General features: G+C 43.6%; 1 protein-coding gene across 1 annotated transcript in view; it reads left to right on the forward strand.

The window, feature by feature from the left end:
* The window catches only part of dock7 (dedicator of cytokinesis 7), an 89206-nt gene extending 70224 nt beyond the window's left edge, over positions 1 to 18982 (forward strand). The window contains 11 exon segments of the mRNA XM_065009218.1: positions 1419 to 1577; positions 1829 to 1929; positions 1997 to 2189; positions 2452 to 2595; positions 2795 to 2926; positions 6342 to 6476; positions 6590 to 6679; positions 6874 to 7110; positions 7359 to 7609; positions 9647 to 9814; positions 10235 to 18982. Coding sequence (XP_064865290.1) covers positions 1419 to 1577; positions 1829 to 1929; positions 1997 to 2189; positions 2452 to 2595; positions 2795 to 2926; positions 6342 to 6476; positions 6590 to 6679; positions 6874 to 7110; positions 7359 to 7609; positions 9647 to 9814; positions 10235 to 10277 — 1653 coding nt within the window. The 3' untranslated portion in view covers positions 10278 to 18982.
* Positions 18983 to 20854: the final 1872 nt, after the last annotated feature.

A 20854-nucleotide genomic window follows, 5' to 3' on the forward strand; every position in this document is an offset into this window, starting at 1 on the left:
GACTGTCTACATAGAGCCAGCTACATACATAGAGGACTGTCTACATAGAGCCAGCTACATACATAGAGGACTGTCTACATAGAGCCAGCTACATACATAGAGGACTGTCTACATAGAGCCAGCTACATACATAGAGGACTGTCTACATAGAGCCAGCTACATACATAGAGGACTGTCTACATAGAGCCAGCTACATACATAGAGGACTGTCTACATAGAGCCAGCTACATACATAGAGGACTGTCTACATAGAGCCAGCTACATACATAGAGGACTGTCTACATAGAGCCAGCTACATACATAGAGGACTGTCTACATAGAGCCAGCTACATACATAGAGGACTGTCTACATAGAGCCAGCTACATACATAGAGGACTGTCTACATAGAGCCAGCTGCATACATAGAGGACTGTCTACATAGAGCCAGCTGCATACATAGAGGACTGTCTACATAGAGCCAGCTGCATACATAGAGGACTGTCTACATAGAGCCAGCTGCATACATAGAGGACTGTCTACATAGAGCCAGCTGCATACATAGAGGACTGTCTACATAGAGCCAGCTGCATACATAGAGGACTGTCTACATAGAGCCAGCTGCATACATAGAGGACTGTCTACATAGAGCCAGCTGCATACATAGAGAACTGTCTACATGGAACCAGCTGCATACATAGAGGACTGTCTACATAGAGCCAGCTGCATACATAGAGGACTGTCTACATAGAGCCAGCTGCATACATAGAGGACTGTCTACATAGAGCCAGCTGCATACATAGAGGACTGTCTACATAGAGCCAGCTACATACATAGAGGACTGCCTACATAGAGCCAGCTACATACATAGAGGACTGCCTACATAGAGCCAGCTACATACATAGAGGACTGTCTACATAGAGCCAGCTACATACATAGACTGTCTACATAGAGCCAGCTACATACATAGACTGTCTACATAGAGCCAGCTACATACATAGACTGTCTACATAGAGCCAGCTACATACATAGAGGACTGTCTCCATAGAGCCAGCTACATACATAGAGGACTGTCTCCATAGAGCCAGCTACATACATAGAGGACTGTCTCCATAGAGCCAGCTACATACATAGAGGACTGTCTACATAGAGCCAGCTACATACATAGAGGACTGTCTACATAGAGCCAGCTGCATACATAGAGGACTGTCTACATAGAGCCAGCTGCATACATAGAGGACTGTCTACATAGAGCCAGCTACCTACATAGAGGACTGTCTACATAGAGCCAGCTACATACATAGAGGACTGTCTACATAGAGCCAGCTACAGTCCTATTTTCATTATAACTATTGATTCTCCTCACAGGTTCCTTCTTTTCAGGTCAGGTGAATGTACCTGTTCAATGTTCTCACTCCTACTGTCCCTTCTCCATCTGTAGAATTTTGCACGTGTCAAGATGCAGGTGACCATGTCCCTGTCCTCCCTGGTGGGAACGTCTCAGAACTTCAACGAGGAATTCCTCCGACGTTCCCTGAAGACCATCCTGACCTACGGAGAGGAAGATCTGGAACTCCGGGAGACCACCTTCCCTGATCAGGTAACACTACGGAGATATACTGGATACCAATAGATGACTGATGTTAAGCCTTTGTTATTGTAGTACAGAACATTAGGACTACTTGTTCAATATATTAAAGCACTACTTGTTCAATATATAACTCCATGAAAAACAATGAAAATTTGTCAGACCTCCCAGAAAATGGATGATATGATAGGAAGTACCTTATCCAATCATGTGAGATGCTGCCATCTTATTAATTATGCTTCATGTCTTAATCTGTATTCTAGGTTCAGGACCTGGTGTTCAACCTCCACATGATCCTGTCTGATACAGTCAAGATGAAGGAGCACCAGGAGGACCCAGAGATGCTCATAGACCTCATGTACAGGTATGGACCACACACACACACACACACACACACAGTGAGCTTTCCTTGAGTGTGTTTCTGTGTCCAGGATCGCTAAGGGTTACCAGACGTCTCCAGACCTGCGTCTGACGTGGCTGCAGAACATGGCGGGTAAACACTCTGAGAGGACCAATCACGCGGAGGCAGCCCAGTGTCTGGTGCACAGCGCCGCCCTGGTGGCAGAATATCTCAGCATGCTGGAGGACCGCAAGTACCTGCCGGTCGGCTGTGTCACCTTCCAGGTCAGGCCAAGGGAGAGGACTATTTTAGGATTGTGTAGATGTGGGTACTTTTGTTTGGACCAGGCAGTCATCCTTTAGCCTTCACCTGGAGAGATGTAGCACTGCAGGTTTCATCCTAGCTGAGTGCCATCGCAACTGACTCAACTAATGAATTGAATATACAGAGTGAAATGTTGTAAAGAACATTAATACCATGATGAACCCATTACAGTATTATGTCTAAATAATGAGTGATCATGTCTAACTTGTCTCTCTGCATCAGAACATCTCTTCCAACGTGCTTGAGGAGTCAGCAGTGTCTGATGACGTGGTGTCTCCTGATGAAGAGGGTATCTGCTCTGGGAAATACTTCACTGAGGCTGGCCTGGTGGGGCTGCTGGACCAGGCTGCTTCCTCCTTCTCCATGGTGAGTAGCTGTGATGATTATGGATGGGCAGATTATTAAACCTACATTTGAATCACATCACAAACCTGCTATGACAAATTCACACGTTTCTTTCAATCCCAGTCAAATGTTTAACCTCAACACCACCAATCTCAGTATATTATTTAACTTTAAAACTGTGCAGTGTGAATAAGACAACCCCCCTCCCTCCCTCACCCAGGCTGGTATGTACGAGGCGGTGAACGAGGTGTACAAGGTACTGATCCCCATTCACGAGGCCAGCCGGGACGCCAAGAAGCTGGCCACCATACATGGTAAACTACAGGAAGCCTTTGGCAAAATCGTACACCAGGTAATTCCACATGTTTTATCCATCTCCTGTACATACTGTAGGTATAGAGAACAGACCGACACCGAACACTTATGTGCCCTACCTCAATGTGGAGGTTGTGGAGGACTTCCTGTCTATCCTGGATGCCACGTGTCTATCTGGGATTCTGGGACAGTGTGTTTCAGACAGCGAAACAGGACTTTGTTATGTACTGTGACAACTGTAGCGTGTGTGCGTGTGTGTGTGTGTTAGGAGCAGGAACCCATTGTCTGTGGGTGGCATGCTGAAAAGGACATGCCAAATATGTACAATTCCAGACAGACACAGTCACAAAACCCACTCTCACACAATTTATTATTTATAGAGGTCTCATACACCCACAGACAAACATGAATTCACACAACACACTTATATACTAATTTAAACCCGCACATTGTTCATATGCACATAAACACACATTTACCAATGACCTGAACTGCTTTGCATTAAATGTTTTTCTGAAAACAATTATTTGCTGTTTTTCCAAATGGAACTTTTTATTTCCCCCTGGGAATTCAGGAAGAGAACCTTCCTTCCCTGTTCTACGGATAGCTTTTAAAGTGTCTTCATTTAAATGCAGTCTACATGGGGTGACTATAGCAGTACAGTATGGCCTGTCCCACAGGGATAGGATATTAAAGACCTGAGACTCCCCTGGCTGTGTTTTAGGCTAGAGGGAGTATGAGAATTAGCTTAAGGTTAGCTAAAATGCCACGGTTGTCCCCGGGGCCACTGGAACATGCAACTGTTGGTCCGTAGCTGTACTCTATCTAGCCACAACTCCTGGCTGTGTGCTGTTGGCCATGAGGTGTAGTTCCTCTCGTGGCCAGGGGTGGGGGCTGCACTGTACCAACGTGACTAAACGTGTGTTTTTTTTTTATTGTCCTGTGTTCTCTTTGTCACCACAGAGCACTGGCTGGGAGGTAGGTCGGCCACTAAGTCATGGTTCCTGCTTGGCTACTTCATATCAGTTATCTGCTAGTCCTGGGCGTTGTTGCTCTCGGCTGTTACTTTAAACTGTACCATCCATTAACATCTACCTGCCTGGACTGGATGCTGTCCCTCCGTCCATTCAACCAACTGTGGGACTGCTGATGCCATGTTACGGGCAGCACCCCCCCCCCCCTTACTCCTCTTCATTCTCCTCTTTCTCTCTTTCTGTGGAAGAGGAGGTTGTTTTAACGTGACTGTTTTGGCAGGCCATGCATGGGAGCCCCAGTGTGACACTAATGACAAGTGTTGGTGAATGAATGATTCACCTGTTTGCACACCTGCCTTTTCAGACCATCTCTCTCATCAACGACAAACTGGTCATCTGCTCGCTCATCTCATCTCCAGCCACAGGGTTCGATTTTAGTCAAATATTCATGCAAAAGATACACTCCCCAGGTTGTTCTCTCAATACACACTCACACAAACAAATGAACCACAAAATCACCAACTATTACCGTATGCAGTTCGGACTGGATCCACATTCTTGGATCCAGTCCATTTCTTCAGGAGGGTGCAATTCAAATCTGGATTGTTTCATTTGTCCCACCCTCATTTTGATTAGTACATTTTTTCCCCCCCTTTTATTTGAAAAAGACTAACTAAATCGACCCCTGAGTTCTCTCATTCATACTGCTGGTCTTCTGTTAACTGGTATTAACCTGGTCTGTTGCATGATAAGGACAGAGCACTCCTCCTTATTCTTCACTGAGGAAACTAAAGCACTGGGAGTACAGCCCCATGAATAGTGTGTTTCTAGGGGCTGTGGAACTCACCTCTTCACTACGTCTGCCTTCGCTCTCTCTCTTTCTGTTGTTTCTCTTCGTTGCATGTGATGGCTCTTCCATGTTGAGTTTGTCTCTTGAGTTTGTTCTTTCTCAAAGTCAAAAGGAATGATATGTTTTTCCTTTGGTTGCTGTTATTTCTATTTGTTTTGGTTTATGTTGTTATTTCTGTTAGTTTCTCGAGTGAAGTACCTGAATCCTGATTAAAATGTCTTCTGTTTTCTCCTTTTGATTTCCCCGGTTGCCATGCCGACCCTTCCTTCCCACTTTACTTATTGTGTGTTGTGGTAAGTTCCTAGTCTGAGGGTTACTTAATTTCTGTTACTTTTGAAAGGGGAATGTATTACGATGAACAATGCACTGACGAGAGCTGAGCCAAGTGGCAGTGCAACTGATCAACAAAGAAGACGTTGTATTTCACTGTGTACTGTATACCTATATAGTGTGTTATGCTACGGTAAGGCTGTGTAAATAATTGTGCAATAAGAGCAGTATTGGGAGCCTGAACCCTTCAGCTTTGTTGACCTGGTTTAGCTCAGTTCTGGAACGTTTCGGTGTACTTGATGCCATATATGTCCTCCAACCTCCCCCTTCTCTTCACACATCTGCCACACGCACACACACACACGACACACCTGTTTCCTTACCACGGCTACACTCCTTCCTGATCCTGAAGGGCAGAGCTCTGTCTGCTAGACACGTGACTCCCGTTCCTTTCTTTTTCCTTGGCTCTTTGTCCATTTCTCTGTCCATCATCACCATCCCTGGCCTTCTAAATGGTGACATTGTCAGGTTTCTGCCTTAGCTGCTCTCGTCTCTCTCAGGACACCTCCAGGCATTGAGGTCAACCTGCCTCTGCTATTCTATGTCTCTCTCACGTGGATAATATGGATGTACTCCATGTTTACAAGCTGAGCTTCTTTTCTGGTTCTACCTCTTGAATGGCCATTTTCAGCACCAGTCTCTGTCAATGCCGACCCTCTATATTATAAACCACTTCTCAGCGAAGTCTGTACTCTTTGGTTAAACAACACCTGGTTCCATCATGATGCTTCATGGGTTGAGTTATTCTAGTGCAGAGTCAGGATTACCCATGAGCCTTTGTGAGAGGTGCATCAGATGGGCTCTGGGCCATGGGGACCTTAGACAGTGACACTCTTTATACACACACACACACACACACACACACACACACACACACACACACACACACACACAGTTTATGGGTCATTGCACATACTCTAATCTGATCAGAAATAACATCACTGGTCAACATGGTTATAAATAGGACCTCTGAAGGTTGTTGATCTATTCAAACATTTACATCAGTATATGTATGCTGTAGGTCGAATGTCTGTTTGTATTTGGTGTTGCAATTGAAGTGTTTGCTGATGAGAGAACTTTACATTTTATGGTTGAACTCTATGGTTTCCCTGAGTTGGATGGATTCCAACTCTAATGTATCAATAGGCTCTGACATAATCAAACTCTGTCACCAGAGTTACGACTGTGCCTCATCCTTACAGTTCCATGACTTTCTGTGTTTAAGCAACATGTTTCATGTACTATGAATGTGCTCATATTATATCTGAACAGAGTAAAACATCTTTTCTGTCTGACAGGATGGGAAGAGAATGTTTGGTACGTACTTCAGAGTGGGATTGTACGGTTCTAAATTCGGGGACTTGGACGAGCAGGAGTTTGTGTACAAAGAGCCTGCCATCACCAAGCTGGCTGAGATCTCACACCGACTCGAGGTAAATGGCAGTTTGGAGGAGTGCGTCTTTAGGAATGATCTCTTCTCTGTGAAACGGTAGAGCACTGCGTGTGTGCTGTGTTGACTTTGTGTTCTGTGTGTTTGATCTCTTAGGGGTTTTATGGCGAGCGTTATGGAGAAGACCAGGTGGAAGTCATTAAGGACTCCAATCCTGTGGACAAGTGCAAACAGGACCCAAATAAGGTGTGTGTTTGGATGGGGCGTGTGGATAAAGATGTGATTCCAAATGATCCCTTCATTTGAATACGAATTGAATCCAAGCATGGTCAAATAAATAGCCTTTTTGGTTATTAGGTTATTAACGGGTTATTAATTGGTTATTTGTGTATTTTGGTTAATGTTGGTAAAGCATCATGTTGTCACTGCTGTGTGTCCAGGCTTATGTCCAGATCACGTACGTGGAGCCGTACTTCGACACATACGAGATGAAGGACCGCATCACGTACTTTGACAAGAACTACAACCTGCGGCGGTTTGTCTACTGCACACCGTTCACGCTGGACGGGCGGGCGCACGGGGATCTGCACGATCAGTTCAAACGCAAAACCATCCTGACCACATCCCACGCCTTTCCCTACATCAAGACCCGCATCAACATCATCCACAAAGAGGAGGTGAGGTCCTGGGGGTTTCATTTGACTGGCGTGCAGCGCCACAGGCAACACACCATTACTACATGACCTCTACAACCTGACTCCTAGACGGATCATCCGTAGGCCAAACTACTCTCTTGTAGAGGAATCAACATACAGACACACATTCATAAGACACACAACACACACACACACTTCTTAGTTACTATACATTGTATATAATCAGTTGTCTAATATACTCTGATCTCCTCTCTCTGGTCCTGTGTCAGATCATCTCTATGCCCATCGAGGTGGCCATAGAGGATATGCAGAAGAAGACCGGAGAGCTGGCCTTCGCTACCCACCAGGACCCATCGGATGCCAAGATGCTGCAGATGGTGCTGCAGGGGTCAGTGGGGACTACCGTCAACCAGGGACCTCTGGAGGTGGCCCAGGTGTTCCTGTCAGAGATCCCCAGTGATCCTAAACTCTACAGACACCACAACAAACTACGCCTCTGCTTCAAAGACTTCACCAAGAGGTAAATTACACTTACTTTACAGTCAGTGTTTTTAATGTACGATTGGGCGTGAATGAATGTCAAATTTAAAAAATCATACAAAATTGCTTCTACCATGTTCCTTCAGACTTATGTGCAGGGCATGTTGAAGTGCAGTGCTGGGCATGTTGATGTGCAGTGCAGTGCATGTTGAAGTGCAGTGCAGTGCATGTTGAAGTGCAGTGCAGTGCATGTTGAAGTGCAGTGCAGGGCATGTTGAAGTGCAGTGCAGGGCATGTTGAAGTGCAGTGCAGGGCATGTTGAAGTGCAGTGCAGGGCATGTTGAAGTGCAGTGCAGGGCATGTTGAAGTGCAGTGCAGGGCATGTTGAAGTGCAGTGCAGGGCATGTTGAAGTGCAGTGCAGGGCATGTTGAAGTGCAGTGCAGGGCATGTTGAAGTGCAGTGCAGTGCAGGGCATGTTGCAGTGCAGTGCAGGGCAGGGCATGTTGCAGTGCAGTGCAGGGCAGGGCATGTTGCAGTGCAGTGCAGGGCATGTTGAAGTGCAGTGCAGGGCATGTTGAAGTGCAGTGCAGGGCATGTTGAAGTGCAGGGCATGTTGAAGTGCAGTGCAGTGCAGGGCATGTTGAAGTGCAGTGCAGTGCAGGGCATGTTGAAGTGCAGTGCAGTGCAGGGCATGTTGAAGTGCAGTGCAGGGCATGTTGAAGTGCAGTGCAGGGCATGTTGAAGTGCAGTGCAGGGCATGTTGAAGTGCAGTGCAGGGCATGTTGAAGTGCAGTGCAGGGCATGTTGAAGTGCAGTGCAGGGCATGTTGAAGTGCAGTGCAGGGCATGTTGAAGTGCAGTGCAGTGCAGGGCATGTTGCAGTGCAGGGCAGGGCATGTTGCAGTGCAGGGCAGGGCATGTTGCAGTGCAGTGCAGGGCATGTTGAAGTGCAGTGCAGGGCATGTTGAAGTGCAGGGCATGTTGAAGTGCAGTGCAGGGCATGTTGAAGTGCAGTGCAGTGCAGGGCATGTTGAAGTGCAGTGCAGTGCAGGGCATGTTGAAGTGCAGTGCAGGGCAGGGCATGTTGAAGTGCAGTGCAGGGCATGTTGAAGTGCAGTGCAGGGCATGTTGAAGTGCAGTGCAGGGCAGGGCATGTTGAAGTGCAGTGCAGGGCATGTTATGTTGAAGTGCAGTGCAGTGCAGGGCATGTTATGTTGAAGTGCAGTGCAGTGCAGGGCATGTTATGTTGAAGTGCAGTGCAGGGCATGTTGCAGTGCAGGGCATGTTGAAGTGCAGTGCAGGGCATGTTGCAGTGCAGGGCATGTTGAAGTGCAGTGCAGGGCATGTTGAAGTGCAGTGCAGGGCATGTTGAAGTGCAGTGCAGGGCATGTTGAAGTGCAGTGCAGGGCATGTTGAAGTGCAGTGCAGGGCATGTTGAAGTGCAGTGCAGGGCATGTTGAAGTGCAGTGCAGGGCATGTTGAAGTGCAGTGCAGGGCAGGGCATGTTGAAGTGCAGTGCAGGGTAGGGCATGTTGAAGTGCAGTGCAGGGCAGGGCATGTTGAAGTGCAGTGCAGGGCAGGGCATGTTGAAGTGCAGTGCAGGGCAGGGCATGTTGAAGTGCAGTGCAGGGCAGGGCATGTTGAAGTGCAGTGCAGGGCAGGGCATGTTGAAGTGCAGTGCAGGGCAGGGCATGTTGAAGTGCAGTGCAGGGCAGGGCATGTTGAAGTGCAGTGCAGTGCAGGGCATGTTGAAGTGCAGTGCAGTGCAGGGCATGTTGAAGTGCAGTGCAGTGCAGGGCATGTTGAAGTGCAGTGCAGTGCAGGGCATGTTGAAGTGCAGTGCAGTGCAGGGCATGTTGAAGTGCAGTGCAGTGCAGGGCATGTTGAAGTGCAGTGCAGTGCATGTTGAAGTGCAGTGCAGTGCTGGGCATGTTGAAGTGCAGTGCTGGGCATGTTGAAGTGCAGTGCTGGGCATGTTGAAGTGCAGTGCAGGGCATGTTGAAGTGCAGTGCAGGGCATGTTGAAGTGCAGTGCAGTGCTGTGCTCACACCTCTCCTATCCTATCCTCCATCATCAGGTGTGAAGATGCCCTGCGTAAAAATAAGAGTCTGATTGGTCCAGACCAGAAGGAGTACCAGAGGGAGTTGGAGAGGAACTACCATCGCCTGAAGGAGGCACTACAACCACTCATCTGCAGAAAGATACCCCAGCTTTATAAACCCGTGCTGCAGGTCAACTCTCACAGGTGAGTGTGCATGTGTAGACGAGCAGGAACATAATGTCTATTTTGGAGTGTTCTTGTGATGTGCATACAAAAGCTCTGACGAAGGCCTTGAGGCTGATACGTAAAGAGCAGTGATACTATCACCAGCAGTGTGCAGCTTTTTTCTCATGATATGCATTTTGTCATATTGTATGTGTTCTCTCTGACTGTTCATGCACCCCACACACATAAATATGATATTTTGCTTGTGCTTCTGTTACATGCAGCAAACGGACAGCTTGACCAGGTAGTTTGGTATTCTGTGATTGGAACCTCTGTAAACGTGTCTGCACTGGGTCTTTACAGGGTGGAAGGTTATATATATAGATATACATGTCCAATCTGGTTTCCCCATATTCCACTAACTTTACACTATGTGCCCCCCCCCCCCCCCCCTCCCAGAGATTCCTTCAGCAGAATGAGTCTTCGCAAGCTTGAACTTTGAAGATGAAGAGAATTGAAGGATCACAACCTTAATTTATTAATGTGTAAATACTGATGGTCAGTGTCTTGAGAAAAGTCAGTGTTCCCCATAGAAGGAAAGCTCAAGTGTTACTACGAAGTCGGTACATCATTCCAGTGTCTTATTCGTTTACAGGCAGCCTGTTACGCAATCAGTGGGTTTAACAAAGTGGAACTTACTATGTACGATGTGTCAAATCTGTATACATATTTCATGTGTGCACCTGTTTTTCATTACATTTTATGACTTGAAAGTTTATTATTTAATCCAAAATGAGAAAAAAAACAAGCAAAATATGTGCTACCACTCTTTATCATAATGCTTTATTTTTAGTTAAGATACTTTTGTCTAAAGTTAAGGAAATGTTTTAAACATCATGAATTGTTTTATGTAGTTTTTGTTTACTTTAAGTATTTTACTAAATCAATATTTTAATGTCCAATGGATGCATTGGTATTTTCTTTGTGATGGGAGGTTAATGGAATATGGGTTTCCATGGTTACCTATAAACAAATTGACTTAATTCAAGCATGTCCCCTGAAACTCAAAATAAGATCAGAGGGGCGGCGTTAGAGGGAAAACTGGGCCAAAGATGATGGATATACTGACAAGATGCAGGTCTCTCCACCCAATGGGAGTCGTTGTCCACAAAGTGGAATGGTCTGTCTAGCTCCCGCCTATCCTTTCTTTGGATTAGTGGATACATCTCATTATTGTAATCCGTTTAAAAATATATATATATTCGATGAGGGTTGTTGACGTCAACCGCCTGTATTCAATGGAGAGAGATGCTATGCTACTAGCCTCATGTAATGAATATGCATAGCCATCTTGAGACCTCTCCGGTATCAGTAGCAGTGCGTGGGTAAAATCACTGGGGAATCCAAGCCATATTACAGCCATATGTGTTGTGATAATTGCGTTGTTTGTTCTGTGACCTGTTAGTTCACATGTCTTGCGACCGTGATATATAGGCCTAAGGCCGAGACAATAAGAAGACACAGTGGCAGAATAAATTCAACCACACCTTTTTCATCATAAAACCAGAGAGAAATCTCTGTCTGGTGAAGTCCACAAGGCATATCGCATTTAACAAACCGTTACATGACCTACAGCATGCAAGCAAGTTAGGGTTTCCGACTAATAAACAACTATTGATTTAAAACCCCTGAGAGTTACCGCAAGTCGCAAACAGGAGCTGCCTCCACTCTTCCAGCAACATTTCAACTTCAACATCAAATCACCTACGCTTTAGTCTAATACTGTGACAACTAAAAGATACCAATAACAATTTAGTCCTATCAACGTAAGCTAAATATGATGTGGTTCTGATTTGTGTGTGTTCAAATAGAAAAAACATGTTGACTCACCGTACTTGTAGAAAAACGCCAATGCCATCCTCTCTTTCATGTTGACGAAACGGTCTATGACTGTCGTACAGTACACAATTGTATTTTTTGTTGTCCTAAGCTACCGGGCTAAAATGTTTGCTCGCTAGCCTCTTTTCATTTCATGGGCAATGAGGCCGACAACAACGAGATGCAACAATTCAAGTTTCTGTCAATGACTTATTGCTCTCGATGTGAAGTAAAGTCAAGCTCATGAAAATAACATCAAAAAGTGTCAAGTCAAGACAGTTTGGGTCTTTTTGTTTTGTTTTGGTGAGCCAGGACCATTCACAGTTGAGCTAGCAGATTGGCTATTATTGAACCTCTTGTTTTATCAAGGGAGGCCAAATGCATGCTGGCTTTTCTTGAATTCAATGCTATGGGGTGGCAACATTGACATGCTCTTTTTGACCAGACAGAATTAGATAGATGGCGTCGCTCACTCGGATGCTTTCTCTGGTAAGATACATTCAGCCTCGTGTGAATTTAAAGAAAATGACGAAACAGAGACGAAATATACATTTATTTTAGAGTGCATTCGGTAAGTATTCAGACCCCTTGACTTTTTCACCATTTTGTTGCGTTACAACTTTTTCTAAAATGGATTATTAGTTTTTTCATTCCCATAAATCTACACACAATACCCCTTAATGACAAAGCAAAAACAGGTTTGCAAATGTATTCAAAATAAAAAACAATCACATTTACATAAGTATTCAGACCCTTTACTCAGTACTTTATTGAAGCACCTTTGGCAGCGATTACAGCCTCTAGTCTTTGGTATGACGCAACAAGCTTGGCACACCTGTATTTGGGGAGTTTCTCCCATTCTTCTCTGCAGATCCTCTCAAGCTCTGTCAGTTGCTACACAGCTATTCTCAGGTCTCTCCTGAGATGTTCAAGGCCGCGCTCTGGCTGGGCCACTCAAGGACATTCAGAGACTTGTCCCGAAGCCACTCCTGCGTTGTTTTGGCTGTGTGCTTAGGGTCGTTATCCTGTTGGAAGGTGAACCTTCCCCACAGTCGGAAATCCTGAGCGCTCTGGAGCAGGTTTTCATCAAGACTCTCTCTATACTTTGCGCTGTTCATCTTTCCCTCGATCCTGACTAGTCTCCCAGTTCCTGCTGCCAAAAAACATCCCCACAGCATGTTGCCACCACCATGCTTCACCGTAGGGATGGTATTGGCCAGGTGATGAGCGGTGCCTAGTTTCTTCCAGATGTGGCACTTGGCATTCAGCCCAAAGAGTTAAATCTTGGTTTCATCAGACCAGATAAAAAAAATGTCTCATGGTCTGAGAGTCCTCTAGGTGCCTTTTGGCAAACTATGCTGGCTGTCATATGCCTTTTACTGAGGAGTGGCTTCCGTCTGGCCACTCTATCATAAAGGCCTCATTGGTGGAGGGCTGCAGAGATGGTTGTCCTTCTGGAAGGTTCTCCCATCTCCACAGAGGAACTCTGGAGCTCTTCCGGAGTGACCATTTGGGTTCTTGTTCACCTCCCTGACCAAGGCCCTTCGTAGCTGGCCGCACGTCCAAACTAAGCAAACGGGGACGAGTCTTTTGGTAGTTCCAAACATTTTTAATTTCAGAATGGAGGCCACTGTGTTCTTGGGGACCTTGAATGTTGCAGACATGTTTTTGTACCCTTCCCCAGATCTGTATCTCGACACAATCCTGTCTCGGAGCTCTACGGACAATTCCTTCAATCTCATGGCTTGGTTTTTGCTCTGGCATGTACTGTCAACTGTGGGACCTTATATAGACAGGTATGTGCCTTTCCAAATCATGTCCAATTAATGGAATTTACCACAGGTGGATGATCAATGGAAACAGGATATACTTGACCTCAATTTCGTGTCTCATAGCAAAGGATCTGAATACTTCTATAAAAAAAAAAAGGTATTTCAGTTTTTTAAATTTTCAATACATTTGCAAATATTTCAAACTCTGTTTTCGCTGTGTCATTATGGGTATTGTTTATAGATTGATTCAATAACCCCCCCCCCCCCCCCCCTCAATTTTAGAATAAGGCTGTAAAGTAACAATGTGGAAAGGGGCAAGGGGTCTGAATACTTTCCAAATTCCCTGTATGTTTTGGTACATTTTGGGGGTTGGAATCTTGGCTTCCCTTGGCATCAACAAGCCACTGTCTGAACCTGTTTATTCTCAAAGTTGCCAGGATGTCACGTGTCCTACTTACGTTTGTAACAACTTAAGCAATTTAAGCATTTGTGAAACTTATATTTGATCAAATAAACCTCATGTAGCAAATAAGCCATATAAATGTTGTTGTCCAAATTCGACCACACTCATTGACCTACGTACAAAGGCTCCTTGCTCGGCAGGTAAAACAACGAAAAACGCCTCGTGCTGAAGGGAGACAGATTTTTTGCCGAGTGGGACCCCTCTTCCTCTTTTACTGGGCCCAAAATAAGTCTGGTTGTCCCTAGTTACCACAGCCACAAAGTCATAAACCCTGCCTATTTCTACAATTTATCTTTTTAAATTTGACCTAACCTCAACCACACTGTGCTAACCTTATACCTAACCTTAATTTAGGACCAAAAAGCTAATTTTAGTTTTTGGGGTGACTTTGTGGAAACTGTTGTGCTTGTTCACACACGCGTATCTGCCCTCTCATTGGCTAGAATGGCCCACCTGATCTTTCCTCCTCCCGAATGTTTATTGTTAGAGAGGCCTCTAGAGTATCTGGTCAATGTAATGGATAATCTGTGAAGAGATGCAATGCAACCCATTTATTTTTATTTTTTTGAATTTTTACCCCTTTTTCTCCCAAGAGACCACAGCCCGTCGTTTCAAATTGGAACAAATTAATTATACTGTGCAGAACAGGCAAGGAGGTGGGCAGAGCCAAGCATGAGCTAGCGAGATCTAATTGGTGCATTCTAACAATTTGTATATTTCAGTTAAGGAACGCCTACTCTGAAGTGTGCGTGTACAATAACTTAATTTGCCTTTGCACTCCTCAACAATGCCATTTTTTAAAACTTTGGCAAAGTGTAAAGTCTACAAAACTTGAACAGATTCTAATTTTGGGAACAGAACTGTATTGAGATCAAAAGTTTAATTGGTGAGAACATTTGCGAAATGTCGGCCAGAATTCAATCAGTTGCGATTTTTGCATGTCAATCTTGGGGCAAAAAAAAGTGGGATGCATGCCAGCAAAGCCACTACACATCACTAAACAATACATGAATTGCACTATAACGGTGACAAATGGTGCCCACAAACTGTTAGGACCTACATTAAGCTGTCCCAACATCTTACCACTGCTACACCTGGCTATCATCGGAGCCTTGTCTGGCAGCGAAACAGTTCATTCAGCCTCATTTACTGCCTTTGGGGGAAAGAAAACTGCTGGTATGGCTGACTTGCTTAAATAAATGTGGTTTCTAATGACAATTGATATGTGGCATAAGGGGAAGACAAGCGGATAAGAGGCAATCCATAATTTCGATTAAGACATTAATGAGCAAACTAGGACAGACATAGTCAATATAAATAACTTTGTTTATCAATTTTTAAATGTACCACGGCAGAATTCAGAATATGGGCTGTTCTTCGTGTTCTCCAGGTCAGAACTGTAGGATAAATAAGGGGGGCTTATAAGCAGATAATGATAGCTCTTACAATATTCAATGATTACCTTTCTCTAAAACAGGTTATAGGCTACATGTGCACCACCAGGTCAGAACAGTAGGTGAAATTGAGAGGGGTAAAATAGACCAAATCACATGGGCTACGAACAGCTTTCTACACAACATAGTATTGCTTTCTTAGCTACAGTATGCATACTGCATAATTTATGCAGCTGCATACAATACGTTTTTGGACTCACCTTGTTGTGCTGTGCTCGTGTAACAGTATAACTTTATACCGTCCCCTCGCCCATACCCGGGCGCGAACCAGGGACCCTCGGCACACATCAACAACAGTCACCCACCAAGCATCGTTACCCATCGCCCCACAAAAGCCGCGGCACTTGCAGAGCAAGGGGAACTACTACTTCAAGGTCTCAGAGCAAGTGACGTCACCAATTGACGTCACCATCCGTTACACTCACTTGTGCTGTGCTCCCTGGATTTATGGCGCTTTCAAAACAACTGGGAACTCTGGGGGGAGACAAGGTTGAATCATGATGATGTCATTGATCTTCAGGTCGTAGCTCTAGAAAGAGGCAGGATTTACAATTCCAAGTTGGATGACCGTTCCCAGTTGGAGCTCGTTTATTCCCGACTTTACCAGTTGTCTGAAGTCAAGTTTTCGTCATTCTGAGTTAAGTTGTTTTGAGCGTGGCACATATCATGTTTCATTGACTGCATGGCCAACGTTCAATGTTTATAATTTTAAACTTGGAAAAGAGACCCTTACGCCCAGATTTGGGACCACACAACCACTCCACTGAATAGTAGCCTAGTGATTGCTTTGCAATGCTTGCAGTTAGCCACTGTCACTGATTCCTTCCAAACCACTCATTGTTGAGTCTGTGATTTCCAACTTGATATCCAATGATCGATGAGCACCGATACGTTTTCATTTCTCTTCATATGACAAGGGTTAAAAAGGATTTGGATGGGCACTTCTAATGTACTCTATGGCAGCACCCGAGGGGCTAGAATTGTCTAGCTCTACCCTTAGACTTGACGGTGACGTAGTGTCCCCGTGAGTGACAGAACACTGAGCCAAGCACGGCGCAACGCTTGTCCTACCACCACAGAAAGCACTCAGCTAGGCTGAAACACCTGCATTTTGGAGCTGCCTTACTCCAGAAAACAAAAAAGAGACCACGTTTTTATGCGGCTTTATTAACACAATTCTATATATTTTTACATTGTTTGCAAACTGATATGTGACACGTATTAATGCCGAAAGAATATGCAAAAGAGGCTAACTTGTATGTATGTGTGTATATATATGTATGTATGTATGTATGTATGTATGTATGTATGTGTGTGTTAATTAATTAATTAGTGGGGCTCGAATAACGGGTCCCCACTGCGTTCTATGTTCTCACATTGTGTTTCCTAAAACGCCAAGCGGATGCTGCCCTCATCTGTGATGCAACATCTCCAATGTGCTGGTTACGTAGTTGATCTCAAAACGTGTCATTCAATCATTGGTTAATTTGTGCAGCGTGCAGAAAATGAATACTTAAAAAGGTTCTACAGTTGTAGGTGTAGTAATCTTGATAATCATTTGGGAAGAACAATCACAATTGGAGGGAGGACTAAACCATTTAACAGGGTAAGTATTATTAAAACCGCATTTGAAGACTATCCATAGAACATATTATGGGAAGATGAATGCAGTGTTGGATGAATATATCACCTCGTAAATTTTCGTTATGTGGAACTTTCATACTTGACAGATAATCAATGATTTGCTCAAGTGTATGGCAATGTTGCCTCATGAGGAAGAGGACCGGACAGGGTCTGAGCCACATTCCGTTGCCAAACCTTTGTTGCAGATAAAAACGTTGCAGATTTAAAAAAGGGCCATTAATAGATGAGTCCTTGTTTAACATGTTTGTTCTACATAACATAACTGAACGTTCCAAAACGTGTCCTGTTGAACGTGCCACTGTTCTACATTTACTTGGACCGGGGGTGGGAAAAGTACCCAATTGTAATAATTGAGTGAAAGTAAAGATAACATAATAGAAAATGACTGAAGTGAAAGTCACCCAGTAAAATACTACTGGAGTAAAAGTCGTAAGTATTTGGTTTTAGATATACTTAAGTATCAAAAGTGAATGTAATTGCTAAAAGTATGTATACCTAAGAACTTTATACCGCTGACCTGGACGCTGTGCCCACCTGAACATGCCCAGGCAGAGCGAAATTGATTTGCTGGAGGAACAAAGATTCAAGCAACACCCAAGGTGAGGGAGGGTTGAATGTTCTGGATTTTAAAACCTCTAATATGTTTAAGATTAAATGGATAAAAAACTATTTAAGAAATAAGGACTGCATCTGGAATGTCATCCCTAATTTAATATTCCAACAAATTGGTGGTCTCGAATTCTTACTCATATGTAACTTTGATTTGGGTAAAATCACTATTAAGCTTGCAAACTTTCATAAGTACTTCTAACTTGGAACCTCATGTACAAACACAATGTTTCCCCTCATAGGTATACAATCTGGAATAATAAAGACATAAGATACAAAAACAAGTCTTTGTTTTTCCAGAACTGGTTTGACAACAACAACATTTGGGTAAAACAATTATTGAATAATGATGGACAACTGTATGATTATCCAAAACTTATTAGAACACACAATGTTACATTCACTCCTGAGGAGTATCAACTTGTTGTTAGAGCTGTCCCTAAAGGTGTTATTCTTCTTTTAGGAGAATATAACAATACTCCATGTGCAACTGTTGAGGATTTTGTAGTCTCAATACAATTAGAAGGAATTGACATTTTAAACTATAATGTAATAACAGGTATATAAGGAAACTGTCTATGTTACTATTCCCTCTGCTAAAATGTACTGGAATGCAGCCCTAGGACAAGTGAACTGGAACAAAGTTTTGTTTTTGTCTGTTAAATATTGTATATCTAATAAGGTGAAAGAAGTATCATACAAACTCATTCATAGAATCTACCCTGTAAAGACCTTTATTATACACAGATTTAAAATAGCTATTGATAACAAATGAGTATTTTGTGATTGTGACCCAGAGACTCTTGACCATTTATTTTGGGACTGCTCTTATGTCAGAAGATTTTGGAGTGGGTTCGAAGATTTTATTTTAAAAGAAACAGCTATTAATTTTAATTTGAGAGACTCTGATGTTATGTTTTATTTTGAACCAAATGATATGGACCCTGATTTAACTTTCATTGTTAATTTGTTTATCTTTCATGGAAAATTCTTTGTTCATAAAATGAAGTGGGCAGAGACCAAACCCCTCTTCACATTATTTAAGATAGAATTGATATATTATTTTGAAATGATCAGTAAATGTAAAAAACAAAAAGGCAATACGCACCATAAAAGTATTTAACAAATAGAAAATGAATCTTGATATGTAATACCCCTGTCTGTTAGGTTTATGTACTTGTGTTTGGCCGAGTGTGGTTCCCAATCAGAAGCAGCTGTCTATCGTTGTCTCTGATTGAGAATCATACTTAGGTAGCCTTTTTCCCACCTATGTTGTGGGATCTTGTTTTTGTACAGCTCTTGTAGCCTAAGGAACGGTACGTTCGTTTTGGTTTCACGTTATTTTGTTGCTGGTTCTCATTTAAATAAATATGATGACCACAAATTACGCTGCGCCTTGGTCTCCTTCAAACAACTAACGTTACACAAGTGTTAAACAAATATAAATATATTTTATATTCTGCAAAGTAGCCACCCTTAGCCTTGATGAAAGCTTTGCACACTCTTGGCAAAGCATGCCATTCCATGAGTGCAGCATCAACTCGAATCGATCAGTCCTCCATGACAACAAAATCATAAACAACAGAGTAGGGCTGGCTAATAAGTCCTTAGTTTTGGGGTCATGCTCAGGTAAAACAATTTGGCTAATCTATACTTCCCATATTTCCAAGTCCTATTCTTGAAGATCAAGGGGTATAACATTAATTGGAATGACTGGAATTCTGCTTTGGTTTTTAATGTAGATATATAATTTAATCATATTATTATATGTAGTAAAAAGCAATGGGTTAGAAGAAGCCTACATAGAAGCCCTTCTTACATCAGCTGATATTTTTTAAATTTTAAATTGATTTTACCTTTATTTTACTAGGCAAGTCAGTTAAGAACAAATTCTTATTTTCAATGACGGCCTAGGAACAGTGGGTTAACTGCCTGTTCAGGAGCAGAACGACAGATTTGTACCTTGTCAACTCGGGGATTCGAACTTGCAACCTTTTGATTACTAGTCCAACGCTCTAACCACTAGGCTACTCTGCCACCCCATATCTCAAAGTGCTGTACAGAAACCCAGTCTAAAACCCCAAACAGCAAGCAATGCAGGTGTAGAAGCACGGTGGCTAGGAAAAACTCCCTTGAAAGGCCAAAACCTAGGAAGAAACCTAGAGAGGAACCAGGCTATGAGGGGTGGCCAGTCCTCTTCTGGCTGTGCCTGGTGGAGATCATAACAGAACATGGCCAAGATGTTCAAATGTTCATAGATGACCAGCATGGTCAAATAATAATGATCACAGTAGTTGTCGAGGGTGCAGCACCTCAGGAGTAAATGTCAGTTGGCTTTTCATAGCCGATCATTAAGAGTATCTACATCTCCTGCTGTCTCTGGAGAGTTGAGAACAGCAGGTCTGGGACAGGTAGCACGTCCGGTGAACAGGTCAGGGTTCCATAGCCGCAGGCAGAACAGTTGAAACTGGAGCAGCAGCACCACTTATATGCTGCAGCTTAATTGATGTAACATGCCAGGGAGATGTGTATACTATAGCTAAGAAAGTCATCCTAAGTGTATGTTGTGTCGTAAGATGTTGGTAGCCCAAGTTTCTCACCCTAATAATTTGGTCACCTTACCCCTCATAATTTCGCCTACTGTTCTGACTTGGTGCACATGTAGCCTATAGCCTGTTTTAAAGTTCGTCGTCTCCTTATGCCGTAGCTTGTACATCTCAATTGTCAGTAGAAACCTTGTTTAAGCAAGTCAGCCATATCAGCTATGTTTTTTTAAAAGACAGTAAATGAGGCTGAATGAATGAACTGTTTGGCTGCCAGACAAGGCTCCGCTGATAGCCAGGTGTAGCAGTGGTAAGGTGTTGGGACAGCTTCATGTAGGTCCTAACAGTTTGTGGGCACCGTTTCTCACCGGTATAGTGCAATTAATGTATTGTTTAGTGTTGTGTCTAAAACATTTGTTTTGTTGCCCCATGATACCCACTGTGACTGAAAGTCAATGTTACTGGTTTATCGCCCATGTCTGTATTTTATCTCTGCTTTTGGGTAAGAGTATTTGTATTTTTCCTCCTTTATAGTTGAATGTTACTGTTCTTGTGATCCGGAAGCTGAATGAGAGCCAAGGTAAAACACGAGCATGTGAAAGGTGGAGTATAGTGTTGCCGATTTGAACGCACTTGCTGAGCTAACCGTGTGGAGACCGAAGATGGTTGAAGAGGGGCAATGGTACAGAATCACCACTGGTCAGTTATGGGGCAGG

Source organism: Oncorhynchus nerka, linkage group LG24 (assembly GCF_034236695.1).
Source record: "Oncorhynchus nerka isolate Pitt River linkage group LG24, Oner_Uvic_2.0, whole genome shotgun sequence".
NCBI lineage: Eukaryota > Metazoa > Chordata > Actinopteri > Salmoniformes > Salmonidae > Oncorhynchus > Oncorhynchus nerka.